General features: G+C 56.3%; 1 protein-coding gene across 7 annotated transcripts in view; it reads right to left on the reverse strand.

Moving 5' to 3' along the window:
* NPRL3 (NPR3 like, GATOR1 complex subunit) overlaps positions 1-19,236 on the reverse strand; it is a 37,355-nt gene that overhangs the window by 6,917 nt on the left and 11,202 nt on the right. For 6 of the 7 annotated variants that reach the window (XM_029950061.1, XM_029950060.1, XM_029950064.1 and 3 more), the window contains 6 exons: positions 19,079-19,208; positions 17,144-17,218; positions 12,136-12,289; positions 10,097-10,178; positions 2,849-2,986; positions 1,769-1,925 (listed from right to left, as the gene is read on the reverse strand). In XM_029950061.1, the coding sequence (XP_029805921.1) occupies positions 1,769-1,925; positions 2,849-2,986; positions 10,097-10,178; positions 12,136-12,289; positions 17,144-17,218; positions 19,079-19,208 (736 nt within the window). The remainder of the gene's footprint in view (positions 1-1,768; positions 1,926-2,848; positions 2,987-10,096; positions 10,179-12,135; positions 12,290-17,143; positions 17,219-19,078; positions 19,209-19,236) is intronic. The other variant, XM_029950066.1, reaches the window with a different exon arrangement.

Raw genomic sequence — 19,236 nt, forward strand, 5'->3', positions numbered from 1 at the left:
GGGGGGCAATAGGTGAAGGAGATTAAAAGTGATGAGCCGAGTAAGATAGAGAACCGCTGAGTCACCACGCGGCACGCCTGAAACCAACACTGCACGTTACAGAACAAGGGGCCTGGGTGGGCTCAGGCAGTTACCCATCTGACTCGGTTTCCGTTCAGGTCATGAGATGCAGCACCAAGTCGGGCTCTGCACTGACAGAGCGGAGCCTGCTCAGGGTTCTCTGTCTATTCCTCTCTCTGACTGTTCCCCCACCTGCCCTCTCTCAAAATAAAGAAATAAAATAAAGTAAATTGAAACAAAAAAAGCCCCAAAATATTTACTTAGCCTGGGATGAAACAGGAGTCATTTAAGATTTTGATTTTTCTTCAGTAATCTCTATACACCACATGGGGCTCAAACTCATGACTCCGAGATCAAGACTCACATGCTCTCCTGACTGAGCCAGCCAGACGCCTCGGGAACGTGAGTTAAGCGGACCTCTCCCCAGGGGGCCATCCACGCGTGAGGCTCCCACCAGGCTCGGCCAGCCTCTGCTCCCCGCGGGGCCTCCACTGGGCCACGTGACCTGCCACAGGCCGAAGCAGTCCCGGAGGCCAAGGATCTGAAGTGGGCTCAGTGCGGAGGATTATGGAAGGAAACCACAGCCTCCCCGTGGCGAGGCAGGACCCGGGTGGTGGTGAAGGGGACACCCCTAAGCCTTGTCTTTGGCCAAAGAGACTCAGAAACTTGAAAGCTTTGAAAGCTTAGCCTGTACTGGTCCGAGCACAAGCCACGAGGTGTGCGCAAACCAGGTGGGACGTTCAAGGTCGTGTCTTGTGGATGCTCTGAAGGTGAGCAGGACGTGGTCCTCACAGGTCCCCTCTAGTCCGTGAGACCCATGTGCCGCACGAGGGCACGATCAAATAAATCCTCTCAAGGGTGGGGGGCAGACATAGGCCAGGGGGTACAGACTGGGAAGGACGTGTTCCGGATGGCGGAATCCGAAAAGGCTGCTTTGGGAAACAAAGGCCTGAGAGAAAGGCCAAAGACAGGCCTCCCGAGGGCCCGGGCAGTCCTGCCGCCCCCTGGTGGCCGCATGGCGCCCGCTGTCACCAGACCCAGGACTCGCCCAGGGGCAATCACTTGGAAGGCACGCTGTCCCAGGGCCTCCGACTTCTCTCTATGCTTCTCTTCACTCCCGGGCCCCCACCCATGCTCCAACCAGACGGCAGGCAGGGCTGAGGGGCCCGCCACCCTCTCGGAAACGGCAGCCCGCGGGCACGTGGCCTGGCAAGGGGGCAGCACCTCACACAGAACACAGGCCTGCGGCACGTGCGAGGGAGGAGGTCAAGGCCACGCGTTAAGTCCTGGTTCTGCACATGGGCTCTCACCCGAACTTCCTGTGCTCGCCTCACACAGTGGCCAAGGGGAGACGAGGTCCTGGCTGCCCACACGACGACACTGTGTGTGCCCCTGGCCCTGGTGGCCCATCCTCCAGAGCCCGGCCACCAGCACCCGGAGGGTCTCATGCCTCACAACCCTTGGACACGGGGACGTCAGTCCCACAGCCAGTTCACAAAGCCCGCCCTGAAGCCAGGCCTGACTCAGAGTCCAGAACTCAGAGCCACCCCGGGAACGACCCGACCCGCCGGGACGCCGCACACAGGCAGCCTGCTCTCCTGGCGCCTGGCCTCCCACCTTCAGCCAGGGCCCTCGTGCTCGGACCCGCCCGCCCCCCGCCCCAGCCATTCGCCATTGCCGAGGGCCCCCCAGGCCCCCGGGGCCCCACCTGAAGCAAGGCCAGGTCCGCGTCCTGGGCCAGCTGCTGCAGGTTCTTCACAGCGGACGCCGTCTTGATCACGCGCACCAGGGCTGGGGAGCAGTCGAGCGGCAGCTCGGCCAGCAGGGACTTCTCGTCGCTGAGCAGCAGCAGAGCGTGGTACGGGCTGCGGGCAGAGGCGCCGGTCAGCCTCCGGCCCCGCCTGGGCACATGCCCGGGCACACGGACTCGGGGCCCGAGAGAGGAGGCCAGCGGGAGGAGGGAGGGAAGGGCAGTGTGTGTCCAGGGGCCTTGAGGAAGCCACGAGGATGACTGTCACCTGCAGAAAAAACAAAGGAGCACAAAACAGAGAAAGGCCCGAGGACCCGACTCCGTCTCCCGCCTCTGGGACTGCCCTGCAAACATTTGTTGACTGAAAAAATGCAGGACTCTTTTCTGAGGAAAGGTCCCCAGTGTGGGAAAAGCAAAATCCTCACCACAGGCTATGAATAGAACTACATAAAAATGTACTCAGCAAGGAAGCCCAGGAGGAAGGACGTGGACTTGGAGCACAGACTAGGCGAAGGAGGGAGGCCAGGCTAGGTGGTGCCTTGCTTTCTCTCATGGCCAAATTTGCTGTCATGTGCCCACATTTCTTTTTTTAGTTACAAAAATCTCTAAGGGAATAGGAGACTTGGTGGCCACAAAGGAGATGTGTGTGTGTGAAAACAGAGCTTAGCTCTTTCCTTGCAGGAAATCAGTTACATTAAGTCATCGAGTTCCCACAACTTCTGATTCAAATGCAGGAGGCCTGGTGAACACCACTGTGAGGACAAAATCCCTCCCAGAGGCTGGCTTCCCGCCAGGATGTCTGGCCCCTACAGCCCTGCCCGAGCCTGAGGTGAAGACCCTTGGCACAGGACCCCAGGCCGTGCCCGGGAAGGCCCAGGGCGATCCTGGGGTTGGTCATTTCTGGACAAAACCAGACCCCAAAATGTGTTTTTATTTCTATAAACAGTAGAGCGTTACTGGCCAGTTTCTGGGGCAGAAAGAGGAAAAGACAATTCTTGGAAAGAACTGGTAAAACAGGCAGAAGCTGACGCCGCTCACCGGATGGCCTTCAGGCTCCGCTCGATGGCCTCGGGGGGGATGAGGGTGGCCGAGGCGTAGTGGATCTTGTGCGGCAGGCAGAAGCCCACCTCCAGCCAGCTGTTGATGTGGAGCCGCACCACGCCAGACGTGCACAGGCTGCGGAGAGTGGGCCGTTACTGCCAGGCGGGTCCGAGAGCCCCCACGGAACCAGACCCACAGCTCGCACAAGACCCGAGCGTGCTTCCTCCTGGCATGCTGCCGGCCACAGCCCAGGGCAAGCGGAGCCCGCTGGGGCAAGAAACCGCCCTTCCAGACCCCAGTATATTCGAGAGGAGAAAATCTATTAGGAACGCAGAAATGTATCTCCGGGCAGTCCTGGAATCTGCAGCCCCAACAGAGTGCCAGGCCCGGACAGCAGCTCTGGCTCCCTGGGCCAGAGCTGTGTGAGGGCCTCCTCTGCACGGTGGCCCCGGCACAGGTGGGCAGCCAGGCAGGGCAGGAAGGGTGGGGATGCCAAGGCCCCCCAGGCGTCTTGTCTGGGAGGAGCACGTGGTGTCCGCCTCGCTGCGGATGCCAGCGCTGCCCAGGTCCACCACAGGAACTGTCCAAGCTGGCCTCAGCCCACCTCATCTTCTTCCAGGGCCAAACTCGGCAACCCTCTCCCTGACTCCTCGTTTCTCCTACACCCCTCCTCAACCATCACCTCCCCGCAGGAAGGTACAAAGTCCGGACCTCTGCACCAGCCCGTCTGCCCTCCGCCCTCAGACCCCCACGGTTCCCACCCGGCAGTCCTAGCCTGAAGCCCCACATGACCGGCTCACTTTTCTCTGACCCTGTCGGCTACCCCAGGCCGTTTGCGGTAGGCCGCCCCGTCGCGGCCGCTCTGCAGTTCTCAGCCTCAAGTGCTCCCTCCAGGTGCCCTGGCTCCTACCTTGGGTCAGGTCTCATCTCAAGCACCACCTTCTCTGGGAGGTGAGCCCTGACCTAGCCCCAGGGCCTCTGACTGCTGTGTGGTCATGTGTGTCTGGAGCACCTTTCCCCAACCAGGATTCAGTTACCAGGTGTGTGCCTGTGTTTCACTAACCGCTCCCCACACAGCTGGTAAAGTGTGCGGTGCTTGGGGGTCCCTGAGAACCACTGTGTGAGTGGAGGGAGGAAGGGGGCCCCGGGAACACGCTGCTGACTCTGGGTGCGCTCTCTCAGTAAGGCCCTGCCTGGAGAACCAGCTCCTGGTGTCTGCACAGGAGGCGCGAGGTCCATACGCCCTGCACCAGAGAGCTGCACACCAAAGAGCTGCTTCCAGCAGGGCTTCTGAAACCCTCCGGTGAGAAGCCAGCCTGACTGCACCCAGAGCCCCGTGCGCAGCCCCGTGCACAGCCCCGGGGCTGAGGGCCGACATCACTCGGGGTCTGACACAGAGAAGTGGCTACTTGGGCAAAGCCCCCGTGCCTGGTCCTCACCACACCCCTGGCAGGTAGACAAGAGAGGGGATGTGTGCCCACCATCAAGGCCTGTCCTGTCCCGACCCAGCTCTTCCCATCACAGTCCAACCCCACTCTGCTATTGCCAATTGGCCAGAGGCCAAGATGCCCACAGCCCGCCCAGGGTGGGCAGGCTGTGGCTCAGGGGAGCCTCGATCTCACACCTCCCTCGGGGGCACACACACACAGTGCCGGCGCCATGGCCCTCACTGTTCGCACCCTCGGGCTCTTCTTACCATCTCTTCCCTGAAACCTCAAGCAGCAGACCAACTCCCTCGAGCTTCCCCATGGGTCCACCCAAAGAGCCGGCACCTCTGTGGTGAGCAGTGTCCTCAGGCAGGGAAGGTGCAATGAGAAGAAACCGTAGGAAGAACGCAGAGCACGTCCCTGACCTGCCAGGATTCTGGCTAACACCGACGCCCCACAGTTCCCAAACATCCTCTGCCTGGCTGCCTGGAGGCATCAGGAAGGCTCAGGCCACGCTCCCAGGACATGTGCGCCACTGAGCGGTCCCCGGAGGGAGGGTCAAAGCACCCTGGCAGCAGGGGTGAGGGCCACAGGCCGTGGCGGAGTCTGGAAGGCGAAGGTTTGGCCCCTGGTGATGCCACAGTCCCTCAGGGTGAGCACTGTGAGTGGGTCTGGTGAGTGTCCTGACCTAGGGACGAGACCCAGGACCCTCCTCCAAGGGCCCAGAGACCACTCTTGGCTTCTTCCAGAATGAAGCGCTCATACATAAACACAGCAGATGGAGCCTCCCAGAGCCTCACTGAGCTTTGGGCAAGGGTTTTGCAGGTGGACAGCGCCCGTCAAACTCTGAGAAACAGCCTCTCACGGAACCCAAGTTCACACCACGAGAGAGCGTTCCCGTGGGCGAGAGTCTCAGCACCCACGGACAAAAGAGAATCGAAGAGTGAGGGGAAGCAGAACTGGCGAGGCTGACGGGTGCAGGCCCCTCCCCCACGTCACCTTGCCCCTGGACAGAAAGGCTGGTGGACTGAAAACAAAGTCATTCTATTCGTGAGCTGTCCTCTTTGGGATACGGCTCAAAGTAGCAGCTGGAACCCCGCAGAATCAGAACCCAGCGCTGAGATGACATCATTCCAGACGCAGCTGTTCTTGGCCCCCAGGAGCTCCGCTAAGCCTCGTGCGCGCGCCGCCGGCACGCGGCCCTCTTCTCCGGGCGGGAGAGAAGCTTCCGGTGCTCCCGGATGCTCACGGGGATTCTCTTCTAGGCCCCTGCTCGCCCGCCTGCCGCTCCGGCCACGGAGTGCTTCGCACTGGGATGCGGCAGCAGGAGGAATGCATCCCCCCCACCTGAGCCCCGCAGGAAGTCCTGCAGGTCCGCCTGCAGCAGGGCAAGAGCCAGGAGCGGCCCTGAACTCTGCCAAGGGGTGGGGAGAAAACGTTGATCTCTGTTGTTAAAGTACCATTTGGTGTTTTTCCCAAAGCCTCCAGAGTAGAGGGAGCCCACCCTCTGAAAACGTCTGAGGCTATAGTTCATTTATTTACTTCTTGTTATTGAAACAGAGCTGACACACAGTGTGGTACCAGGTTCCAGTGTCCAACCGTTCCCCATGTCACTCAGGTCTCGCCACGGTGAGCACAGTCACCACCCGTCACGTCATTAATGAGCACACTCCCTGCGCTGTATCAAGTGCAGTTTTAAAGACAAGAGTCTTCCGCGGAGCAGGGCTCCGGGGCCTGAAAGGTTCCTGCTGTGCCGAGGGCAGTCATGTTTGGTCTGGAAACACGATACGAAAAGCACTCCCCCCACAGGAGGCTTATCCAGCCCGTCACACAGCTCTGGGCCAGATAGGGTCGCCCAGCCCCATCTGCCCCTCGAGATAGATGCTCTTACCAGACCCGGAGTCCTAAAGCGATGACTGCGCACGTCCTTTACGGCACACTCTTATCTGTCCAATCCCGGATGGAAGGTCCTGTGTACAAGGTTTCTCCGTCACCCTCATCTCTCCCTGAGGTCTCAGAAAGAGCCAGAGCCCCTAACCTTGAGCTCGCAGCTGAAACGCCCTTGTCTGGCCTCCCGGCCACCTTCTTCCCGCCAGCCCCACACCTGGTCACTCTGGTCCCACACACAGCCAGGCTTCTTAGTCCCGGGAGGGGACGCTGCTCACAATCCAAGAGGTGCAAGGAGAGGCCCAGAGGCCGCCGTGACATTTCACGCAGACGCTTATACATGTGTCTTTATGGGGACAGGGTGTCTGTGGGCCCATCTTGGCTCTGAACGGGCGGCAGTGGGAGGCAACAAGGAACAGGCACAGGGTCCCCAGCACCGCCTGCCTGGCCAGGGCCCCACCACAGGCCCCATGAACTCTGAAAACCGCGCAACACTTTGTCAAGCCACAAAATCCAGTCGCAGGACTCCTGTGCTCACTCCTTTGACCAGCAGTGGACAAGCTGTGCTTCCCCACATACAAAGCACAAGGTCTGGGTTACAGAAAGTGAAGGGGCGTCCCTGACCTCAGAACTTAGGAGACACCACCTGACAGTCCCACAATGAGTGGGACAGGGTCACTGAGATCACCAAGCTCCACGGGGAGACCCAGACGCCAGAACAGTCTGGGTGGGCTCCTGAGGGACTCGTGCGACCAGCCTATATGCACTGACACTTAGGTCCCGGGGCACAAGGCCACCCGGGTAGCCGGCCACACCACACCCTGGATCTTAATGAAAACAGCAGATCCAGAACAACCCCTCTGAGAAGTCTCACCCCGTCTCTAGCCTCCACATCTCACATCTTCCAGTCTCTGACTTCTGCTTGAAGAAAATCACCCCCAAGTTTTCTGGAAATCTGTTGGGAAGCTGACGATGGGTGAAGAAGGCTGTGTTCTATGCTACCAGGTCGGTCGTGTAAACTCAGGTATCCCTAACTCCAAGGTAACTCTACCCTTCAGCAAAAGGCCAGGCCAGGCCAGGCCATACCTCAAGGCAAAGGGAAGGCCGCAGGCCAGCGGGGCTCCTGGGCAGTCACATGGCCACTGCTGTTGCCAGGCTGGGACAGGTGCAGGGAGAGGGCACCACTGTCCCTGGGCCTCCCTCCAGAAAGGCACCGTTGCCAGCTTCCCTGAGCAGCATGGGGTCTGGGAACAGGAGGGGTAGGTAGGGGTTCACCTGGAGAAAACAGGACCCCAAACACTAACACACCTGGATGCCTGGGCTAGAGGAAGGAGGGCAACTGCTCAACAGTGGACCCTGGGAGCCTTTTCTTCCCCCAAGCAGATTCCTGTCTTTCTCCTTTAAACTAATGCCCACTAGGAGGCGCTGCGCTGCCTCAAGCTCTGAGCAGCTGCAGGCGAGTCCACTACCCTGGACTTCCGTCCCTCCAACTTGCCCTTCAAACCTAAGCAATTGCAGTCCGTTCTTTCCTTAGACCTCGTGAAGGTGGTTCTGGTTTGATGCTTACTCCAGCGCCAGGCTAGGCTGAATCGTGCTGTCATCTGACCACAGCTGAGGAGCAGAGTCCTACCCAGACCAGGCACCGTTCCTCCCCGAAGGGATCTGTGGCCCCAGCCAGCCCGAGGCCAGAGAGCAGCACTCACTTCCCCTCCAGGTACACCTTCAGTGTGATCACGAGCGAGGTCATGAGAGACAGAGATGGGCGGACCACAGCACCCCGTTCCCTACCACCCAGAGGCCCACACCCATTGGTCATCGGGGTCAGGACCAAGGAACGGATTCTGTCACAGAGGGCAGCTCTGCCTCCTATACGAGGACACCTTTCCTCCCAACAGAGAGGAGCTGGGATCTGGGGAGAGCTGAGGAAGGAAAGGGAGAAGATGCACAGAGCTGCAGCCGGACACCACTCTCCACCCTGCGCGCCGAAACAATCCAAAAGCTCACCGAGACCCTGTGCTGGCAAAGCCGGAGGAGAAGCAAGATCTCGGGTGCTGCTACTGGGGGGGGGGGGTGTAGCCTGAGGCACAACCCCCAAGGGGGAAGGAGATGCACAAGAATTACAAGTGCATTACGAGTACATTTGCCAACTCAGCCTGGCCCTTCCACTCTCCGGAATTTACCGTAACAAGCAGGCATACACGTGCAGTGACACGTGCAGGCGGCTGAGCAGTGGTCCTACCGCACCAGAGGCCGGTGCCGACTAAATGCCCAAGGAAGCGGCTGGCTATGCAGCACAAAATAAAGAGATCCCTGGGTGACTCAGTCAGTTGAGTGTCTAACTATTGATTTTGGCTCAGGTCATGATCTGAGTCATGGGATGGAGCCCCACATTGGGTTCCACACCGAGCAGGGAGGCTGCTTGGCATTCTCTCTTCCTCTCCCTCTGCCCGACTCATGTGTATGCTGTCTCTCTCTAAAATAAATGAAGTTTATATAAAAAAAAATAGGGGCGCCTGGGTGGCTCAGTAGGTTGAGCGTCTGGCTTCGGCTCAGGTCATGATCTTGCGGTTCGTGGGTTTGAGCCCTGTGTCGGGGTCTGTGCTGACAGCTAGCTCAGAGCCTGGAGCCTGTCTTCCAATTCTGTCTCTCTCTCTCTGACCCTCCCCTGCTCACGCTGTCTCTCTCTCTCAAAAATAAATAAAACATTAAAAAAAATTTTTTAAAGAAAAAAGAAAACAGATAAAGTCCTTATTTACCAATCCAGACAAAGTCGAAGCTACATCAGTAAACAAAGAAGGCAAGCGGCAGGAAAGCGTTCTGCGCCTGCCTCTGTGAGGGGCGGCACGGGACACACGGCCGCCTGCGTACGCACACCCTGCCACCAGGATGGGAACCTGGCAAGGGTACAGCAGGAAAGAAACTCAACACTCTGATTTTCAAACTTGATGGGTATGTGACCTTTTCGAAAGCTTCAGTTAAAACAACAAAAAGAATGAAACTCTCCAAAATGCTCCTAACAATTATCACTGGGTGTGGGACTACAAATGGGCTTTTTTTATTTTTCTATATTTCCTAAGTATCTCCAATGAACGTGTGTTATTGGTAAGATCAGGAAAATTAACATCAAAAAAAAAGGAGAGGATGCTGGATGAGCCACCTTTTCTGGGCTTGGACACCACGCAGCACCGCCGGCCACAGCTTAGACCCAGCACACCGCCAGCGGGTAGCACGGAGCCCCCCAGGATGGACTGAAGCCCCGAGAAGGAAGGAGGGGGCCCTGGGCTGCGTGCAAGAACAAGGCCTCGAGACGCCCACGCCTCCATGCTGTCTCTGCGGCCACGTGCCTGGTGCTGCGCGGCCCCCTCAGCTGCGTGGGACAGCCCCGCGTGAACCAAGAGTCCTGGGGCAGAGTGGGAAGGCAAATCTTTCAGGGGAACCGTCACTTGGGCACCTGCCCAGCCCCCCACTCTCCACCTCCCACCTGCACTGCAGACTCAGGGGCAGGGAGTGGTGGATACTCTTTAAAGGAGGTTCTCTGCTTGTCCTTAAAGAGAGAGCTGAGAAGGCCGATATAATCGGAACTGTTCAGTTCTGCTGTGTCTGCAAATGTCTGCTGCTTCCCACACGCAGGCCCCAAGCCCAAGCCCCTCGGAGCCAGGAGCACCCTCTGACCTTCAGTTTCCTCGTGAGTGAGGTGGCGACAGTGACACTGTCTTAGAGGACAGACCCAGAACGTGGCCTGTGTCGTGCTGCCCTTGCACCCGACGATGCAGAAGGCTGTCAGGCTCCCACACGTGACTGCGGGCTCCGTGCTGGGAGGGGCTGTCCCAGCAGAAGGGCTTTCTCCCCTGCATCTCAGTGGCTCCTCAGAACGGCTCAGGCAACAAGGCCCAGAGGGAGAGGCCCCAAGCATGCCACCCGCCTGTCTTACCTGTCATAAGCTTCCTTGAGGTCCCTGGCCAGCTTGCACTTGGGCAGAATGTGATGGAATGGGGACTGAGAACCATCATTTGCTGCAAAAAATCACAACACAGAGAATTTAGAGCCTCCAAAGAAAGGAAATTTGCAAAGCCTGGAATGGAAAATACCTTTAAAAACAAATTCAACTGAAAATAAATTTTGAGCCATTTTAAACCAAATATGAGGCCACTCCCTACTGTTTTGTATAAAATCTGTGCATCCAGTTGAATTAACATGAGAGCTAGTCTGCTCTGCTGACAGTCTTTATCTGGAACATCTGTGTCTAACCCTCACCACGGCCGGGTCTGACCCCGCAGCACTGAACAGTCCAGTCCACTGGCCGCCTGAAGCACCGCCCCCTCCACACAGACCTCCAGAGCCACCTTCCACTTGGTGGGCGGGCGATTCCACACCTCGTCCTCATTTACACCAATGCAATATTTTAAAGTTTATTTATTGGGGGGAGGGGCAGACAGAGAGGGAGAGAGAATCCCAAGTTGGCTTCAGGCTCAGTGCAGAGCCCAATGCGTGGCTAGATCTCCCGAATCATGAGACCATGACCTGAGCTGAAATCAAGAGTCAGATGCTTAACTAAGCCACCCCCATACCCCTAACGCAATGTCTTTTTATAATCAAGTCTTTCATGAATCCTTTCTCATGAATGCCCTAAAAATATATTTAAGTGAAACTGAATTCTTAAAAAATTTCCTGTGATGGGGCGCCTAGGTGGCTCAGTCGGTTAAGTGGCCGACTTTGGCTCAGATAATGATCTCACGGTTCATGGGTTCGAGCTCCGCGTCAGGCTCTGTGCTGACAGCTAGCTCAGAGCCTGGAGCTGCTTCAGATTCTGGGTCTCCCTCTCTCTCTGCTCCTCCCCTCCTCACATTCTCTCAAAAATGAATAAACATTAAAATTTCCTGTGACTAAGTCAGACTCTAAAGAGAATGTTCTTTAAAAAACAGAACTAGGAGCACCTGGGTGGCTCAGTCAGTTCAGCATCCAATGCCTGGTTTCAGAGCAGCTCATGATCTCATGGTTCTAGAGTTCTAGCCCTGAATCAATCGTGCTCCACACTGTCAGTGCAGAGCCTGCTTAGAATTCTCTCACTGTCTCTGCCCCTTCCTTACTCATGCACTTTCTCTCTCTCTCAAAACAAACTAAAAACAAACAAACAAACAAACAAACAAACAAACCAAAAACACCTTCTGGACTGTTATTAATTAGTAGGTAACTGGCCAAAACATAATGATATATTTTAACAGCTGTCAAATATAAAAAGCAAAGTTTCCCTGAAAATGCTTGTGTATGGTGATTGTTACTTTTGCTTTTTGCTAAAAGTAGACTGGGTTCATCTTCAAATCTGTTTGTACTGTTCTCTTTTGTTGCCTAGGCGCTGAACGGAGACGGATGTGGAGTGTGTAACAGGCAGGCCCCTTTCTCGGTGCTTTGAGCTATTTACAGAATGCCAAAATCCACTGCCTACTTTACTGATCTACGTTTTTTTGGAATTTTTTTTAATTTAAGATTTTATTTTTAAGTAATCTCCACACCCAATGTGAAGCGCAAACTCAGGACCCTGAGATCAAGAGTCACATGCTCTACCGACTGAGCCGGCCGGGACCCCCTGGCAGTAATTATTTTTAATTGGTCAGCTGAGAACGCTATCAGTTTAGATGAAAGCCAAGAAGTAGAAACCGTCCTCTTTGCCAGCTCCAGGTTCCCGGGGCCCCTCTGCATGCCCCCCTGCTGCAGGGAAACGTGGCCGGCGGGAGCAGGGCCGGGCGGGCAGTGCCCGGCCTGCAGGAAGAGCCCCCCTCAGCAGCTGGCGGCGGGAGGCAGTGCAGGCCAGGACATCCATTTCAGTGCATCAGGGCAGGAGAGCTGCTTTCCAGCTGCGTTCCCGGGGGCGCCCTCCTGTGCCCCCGGGGGACGATCACGTGGCCTCCCGGAGCCGCTCGAGTCTGCCAGGCCCTGCCAGGCCGCACAGGCCCGGAGCCTCCAGCCGCTCACCGTCAGCGCCCGCAGACACCTCGTCCTGCAGCGCCAGGATCAGCTTGGCCTCTCGTGTCAGGTACTGGCAGCGGCGCTCCTCGTGCTGCAGCACGGTGGCGATGCGGCGGGAAAGGTTGTGCAGACAGTTTATCACCGACGGGTCTGCATTGGCCTGCGAGAGAGGCGGACACGTGACTCGAAGGTCGCACACGTGCTCAGGTAGCACGCGTGCACAGCAGACGCGAACCATGTAAGGACGCTCCTCGGATTCACTGCTGCCCCGTTTCCTGTGTCCCCTCCAGGGTCGGTCCAAAGAAACACCACTGCACTCAGCATCCTCTGTGGTGACACAGGATGGTCCTGTGGGCTCCCCCAGCCGGTGAGGGACACAGACATTTCCAATCAGCAGACCAAGACCCAGTGCTGCACGGCCCCACACCAGGGCCATCCAGGACGGCCTGCTACACATCAGGCATCCGCTCCAGGCCTGACAGAGGCAGCCCGCTGGGGCAGCCGAAGGCCCAGATCCCACTCCCCACCTGCATGTGACCCACCTGAGAATGCTCAGCAGTGGCACCTCCCTCTCTGATTAGTTGATAGAGCCCACCCCAGAGCACTCGCCCCAGCTGTGCGTGTGGCCACCAGTGCACAGGCCCCGGCCACGTGACCACACAGGTGACAGGGAGTGTAATGAACAGAAGCACAACGCCAACTGTCCCCTACACACCGCCTGCTGGAGAAGAGGCTCTTTCCAGCACGAATAAGCATGGCTACCAGAAGCCGTCTGTAGGGTCCAGGCCACCCCCTCCCCACAAGCTCCCTTGGCACCCCTGGGGTACCTCCGGAACCTATCAGACTCGGCAGTGAGGCCAGGCAGGCACACCCAGCCAGGCCAGGGTGGAGCCCGCAGCTGCAGGGTCTCTGAAGATGCTCCACAGAGCAGATAACTGGCCAAGCATGACTCAGTGTTTCAGGAGGCCGTGGGGGGTGCCGCTGAGTCATCCTAGGGGTGAGGCTGGGAGGAGGTAAGGGGACACATGGGACCACTGATTAAAACCTCTGCTGCTGCCTCCCACCTGTTTATCTCGCAGGCAGGGCCCTGGCCTCAGGGTGTCCGCAGCCTGCCTTCAGGACCGGAGCCCAGCCCAGACTCAGTGAACACCTTCATCACCCGGACCTGGAGAGATTTTCTGCACTCCTGGCAGGTTTCGTGTTCGCAGAGAAACGCACGCCTGGGGGCACCCCTGTGCTGGGGAGAGGCCTGGACGCTGCTTTCGGGCTGTGCCCCTCACCGGGCAGCAGCCCTGCCCCTTCCGGTCAGGGACAGCCCCTCAACAATGTTCCCCACAAGACCATGGAACTGGAGGGCCTGGCTTAGTTATAAAGAATGGACAACTGCTTTAAAACAACACACACTTTTAGAAAAATCGGTGTCAAAATATTCTCCACAGCAAAACGAAGGGGAACAGTCCTGTGCACATGGCTATTCCCCTGAAGACGTAAGCAAGTCACACCTGCGCGCCTGACCCAATGCTCAAGGGCCCCCTGGCTGGGACAGCACCATGTTTTCAGCCACCTGTGCCATATTCCCAGGCACGTGAGGGGGTGTGCTCTCCCAGGCGAGGCCCGGTGACCTGCTCTGATGGGGCGTGCCAGGGTGTCCTGTTTGGCTTCACAGCCGGGTGCCACTCAAGGTGCCTGCAGAGCCCAAGGCTGTGGCCACACTGAGAACGCCACCACCTAGCATGTGCCAGCCCTGAGTGGGAGCTCTGAGAAACACATTTGCCCCTTGGGAGGTGTGAAACAGGAGGAAATTTAGGGGATCACCTGTAAGACTTTCTTGCTCCCAAAAACATGTACCCAAATGTAATGAAGCCTCAGAGCAATAGTCTAATTTGCAGGCAACACTAGAATGAAGAGCAGACACGATGAGATGAATCCCGACATGGAAAGGTCGGGGGTACAAAGTGAGAGGGGAGTCCTAGGCCGGCAGAGACCTCCAGGTCCTCGTCCTGGTCCAGGCCAACTGGAAGAATGTGGCTGCTGCGGAGAGTGTCAATGGAGTGCGCGTGCGCTGACAACGAGCCGTGGCAAGTTCTGTCGGGCGTGAAAGGTGTCAGGTGCAAAGTGTCCGTATTTTAGAGAGATGCTGCTCAAGTGCATAGAAGTGAACAGACATGAAGTCTGGGACTTGCCTGGAAACACGGGAGCAACGAGGTGGGGTGGAGAAGCCAGGGTGGCCTCAGGGTGGCCTGGTGACGGCTGCGGGACATCAGAGACGGGTGTGTGAGGGTTATCCAACTACGGTCACTAATCTGGCATTTAAAACTTTTCAAAGTAAAAAAAAAGGTATAAATTTTTATATGACTACTAAAAAGGAAAAAAAAAATTGGCCAATCCTAAAATATCAACCCTTTACATTATTTAAATTCCTCCCACTCTTCCTCCGCTGCACGAAGCCCCACACTGCCGCGCTCCCTGCCGCTCTGACCCGCAGCAGCCTCCCCTCTGCAGGCCCTGGCTCCCTCCTCCTCACCTCCAGGGGCCACCGCCACCTCCAGCCTAATCTGTATTACAAAAGTCTTCATACAACTTTAAAACCCGCTTGTCTTAACTGCCACATCCACGGGTGTCACCCGTTCTGCTGCGCAGGCCTGCACAGGCCGCCCCCCAGAGACCACGCGCAGGGTGGGCTGGCTGCTCCTCACAGCCCGTCCCACGGCACTATCGGCACTGACTGTGGCCAGCGTTTGTCAGGACTTTTGTGTTTTTGTTTCTTACTTGAGTTCTCTTTCTGGATGTCTGCATTATGTAATTTCACAAGTCAGACCTTTGTATCACTTAACTTTGAAAATGCCAAAACTACAAAAATAAAGGTCTCCTCTTGGAACCTCATCCTCAGGGACAGCTACTGTTAACCAATCATTTTGTCTTAATACAAAGGTCTTTTTTTTAGTGTTTTGTTTTTGACAGAGAGAGCGGGAGAGCGAGCGAGAGCGGGGGAGGAGCGGAGAGAGACAGAGACACAGAATCCAAAGCAGGCTCCATGCTCCAAACTGTCAGCACAGAGCCCCATGGGGGGCTCACACTCACAAGTGGTGAAACCGCTAAGATGCTCAATGGGCAGAGCCACCCAGGCGCCCCTGCACTTCTTTGTCAGCAGGGAAGGCTTGTTTTAAAAATTAGGCTCCATTAAAAGGAGCTCTTCTCTGACACTAGTGTGGTTGTGAGCCATTCATGCAGGAAATATGGGATAGTCTCCGCACACAAAACACTCAACATAAAAAAAGCACCTGGAGACTTAGGACGGTAAGCGATTTTACAGGTTCCCTCTCTGCTCAGCGTCATTTCTGTCACTCTGAGGGCTTTCAGAGTACACACTGTTCCTTGTCACTGAGCTCCAGTCACTTTGTCCTGGACACTTCTGCAAAAAGCCACGATGCAGATCACCCGTGCCCAGCCAGAAAGAGCTACTGAATATTCTGCTGAAAACTGATAGTGGGATATTTCAGAGACATCCCATTATCTAATGGTTACTAAATATAAATAAGTTTCCTAGGTAATTCAAAGTCCTTTCATAATATTAGTCAGTCTCTAGCCAGGGATGCTTCTTTGGGTCTCTTCTATTTTGACAGTTTTACTGAAAATGAATTTTATCCAACACAACTTTAGACAACACTGGGAGCTGCCTTACGAAACTATCAGCTTCGGGGCGCCTGGGGGCTCAGTCGGTTGAGCATCTGACTTCAGCTCAGATCATGATCTCACAGTTCATGAGTTCAAGTCCTGTGTCAGGCTCTGTGCTGACAGCTCAGAGCCTAGAGCCTGCTTCAGATTCTGTGTCTCCCTTTCTCTCTGTCCCTCCCTGCTTGTGCTTTGTCTCTCTCTCAAAAATAAACAAACATTAAAAAAATTGAAAAAAAAAACTATCAGCTTACATATACATATGAAAAGGAAAATCGCAATTTTGGTGAGGAGGTATAGCAGTTGGAATCTGCACTCAGTGCTGGTGGGAGAGAAAATGGTACCACCACCAGAGAGAACAGTCCGGGAGTCCCTCCAGAAGCTCTGACGTGACCCTGCAATTTCACTCCCAGGTGCATCCGGTGCACCAAAGGGAAATGAAAACAGTGTCCACACAAACATTTGGACACAAATGTTCGCAACAACATCGTTCATAATATATATTGAACATATATTATTATTTACTCATTTATTTATTTGAGAGAAAGAGAGCAAGGAAGGGAGGGAGGGGTGGGAACGAGCAGGGGAGGGGCAGAGAGAGAGAGGGGGACAGAGGATCTGAAGTGGGCTCTGTGCTGAGAGCAGAAAGCCCAATTCAGGGATCGAACACACAAACCATGAGAGTCCTGCGCTGGAGTCGGACGGACACTTAACCGACGGAGGCACCCGGGCGCCTTGAACATATACTGTCCTTAGGGGCCCAAAGGCAGAGACCACATAAACGTTCATCAGCAGGCGAACTGCACAGAGTGTGGCTCACCCACATTACAGAACATGAATTGTCCGTAAAGAGGAAGAACACCCTGATACACGGGACCACATGGGTGAACCTCAAAAATCACCACGCTAAGTGAGAGAAGCCAGACAGCAAAGGTCACATGTTGTAGGATCCAATTTATGTGTACATGCAGAATACGTACATCCCCAGAGACAGAAAGCAGACCGGTGGTCTCCAGGAGCTGAGAGAGGAGAGAAAACAGGAAGTAACTGTTCTCCTATGGGGGCGATGAGAACATTCTGGAACTGACATGGTTACTAGATGCCACTCCACTCCACTTTTAAAGGGTTAAAGGGTTAAACTGTGTGTGATGTGTATTTTATTAAAGAAAAAAAGAGGGGAGGTGGTAAGGGCAGACTCCGCCGCAGCCCAGGAGGTGCCTGCAGCAGCTGGGCAGCTCAGCGGTCGGGCTCTGGGCCCATGACGCGCCGGCAGTGAGCCACTGCTCGGCCCGAGCGTCCTCCCTGCCCACCCTGCTCACCAACCACCCGTCCCCTCACTCACCCTGAGTGCAAACACCACATTAAAAAGAATCATGGTGGGAGCTTCCCTCTTCGGAGACGGATCTGTTTTTGAGGCCTGCAGAAGAAACACAATTCTAATGAATGAGAGCCACAATGTCCCAAGAAATATTTGTCTAGTGCTATTCTTCAGGCATGGAAAGGTTCCAGAATCTATCCAACCCAGAGGAAAACAGAGCCCTAGGGTCCTTGAAAAGTGACCGGCGTCTCTGTATAAGCGAGCACTGGCGGCCCAGACAGTGTGCGACACAGCCGAGACAAGAGTGGGCGGGTCAGGGCTAGGACCCGGAGTGACCAGACTACCCCAGTCGAGGGAAGTGAACGGAGGCGTCCGTCAGAGACAGGGCAGGGAGAGGCTCAAGAAGACGGGAGCTTCTCTGCCAAGATGCTCCGTCACTCAGCGGTGTTTCCAGCATCCCCCGGTTCCCCCCAGGCTGCCTCGGCCAGGTGTGGCAACCACTCAGGACGATTAAGAGACAGGATAGTGCTCAGAGCCAGCACAGACCACACTGCCGCCCTGTCACCCAGCCAGTCCTGTTCACAGACACCAAGGTGGACACCAGGGTTGTCACCAGGGGGCACAGGAGTTGGGGGGGGGGTGGCACATCTCCCTGGGATGACCCTTCACCCTTTCCTGCTTGTCACTCTAGTTCTGTAGGGGGTGATTCCTGACAAGCTGTCAAACCTCCCCTATGTCACTCACAGGTCATCAGTGGGGACTGAGCCCTGTCCGCAGGGACCTGGGTAAGGAGAAAGGGGCTGCACATGGGGCCTGGCGCATGGCCCCACATCCTGGCACCCCAACTGCCTCAGAAGCTCCATCCATGGGCTTATTCATGGAAAAGATTTGAGGACTGTGACCTCTGGATCACACAAACGGAGATAAACCTTATCCTGTCGTATCAAAGACCTGATTCTGCCTGAGCACAAAGGACTGCCTGGCCGGTGCTGGTGTGCACACTCCCTTGGGTAAAGGTACACTGGATCCTGTTACAGCCCCTCAATACTGTACCATTTCACTCATCACATAATGTAGGTAGACGGTTTAGCACAACAGTAAGAACTAAACTAATAATCATATGTGCTATGATATCATTTAATAGTAAGAAAAAATACTTGTACCACTTTAGAAACAGACATCTGAGCTACAAAGGGGAAGGCCACCGCCAGGAGAGACCCAGGGCACACACAGCAAAAGCTAGGGGCAAGAAGTGAGACAGAGGGGGCCGGGGAGCATGTGCAGCTGCCGGCCAGCCGCAGGTCAGCTCTGCCACACAATGGCTGTCTTTACAAGAGCCAGCATGGGCCACAGCTTGCCGCGGGCCACAGAGCCAGTGTGGGCCCTGCCTGCCCAGGGAGGCCATGCCTGCCCAGAGAGGCCATGCCTGCCCAGGGAGAACCCTGCCTGCCCAGGGAGAACACTGCCTGCCCAGGGAGAACCATGCCTGCCCAGGGAGGCCATGCCTGCCCAGGGAGAACCTTGCCTGCCCAGGGAGGCCATGCCTGCCCAGGGAGAACCCTGCCTGCCCAGGGACAACCCTGCCTGCCCAGGGAGAACCATGCCTGCCCAGGGACAACCCTGCCTGCCCAGGGAGAACCATGCCTGCCCAGGGACAACCCTGCCTGCCCAGGGACAACCCTGCCTGCCCAGGGAGAACCTTGCCTGCCCAGGGACAACCCTGCGTACCCAGGGAGGTCATCCCTGTCCAGGGACAACCCTGCCTGTCCAGGGAGGCCATGCCTGCCCAGAGAGGCCATGCCTGCCCAGGGACAACCCTGCCTGCCCAGGGAGAACCTTGCCTGCCCAGGGAGGCCATGCCTGCCCAGGGACAACCCTGCCTGCCCAGGGAGAACCATGCCTGCCCAGGGACAACCCTGCCTGCCCAGGGACAACCCTGCCTGCCCAGGGAGGCCATACCTGCCCCAGAGCATGCTGCAGTAGTGTCGGGTGCCCAACAAACCGCACGTTATCAATCTTCAGTTCAAATTTTTGGCCACACATTTCAGACTTGGTCGCCAAAATTGTTGCCAGAATGACATCTGAGAACCTTAAAATTATGAAAAGGTAGAGTGGAA

The sequence above is a fragment of the Suricata suricatta genome, chromosome 8 (genome assembly GCF_006229205.1).
Source record: "Suricata suricatta isolate VVHF042 chromosome 8, meerkat_22Aug2017_6uvM2_HiC, whole genome shotgun sequence".
NCBI lineage: Eukaryota > Metazoa > Chordata > Mammalia > Carnivora > Herpestidae > Suricata > Suricata suricatta.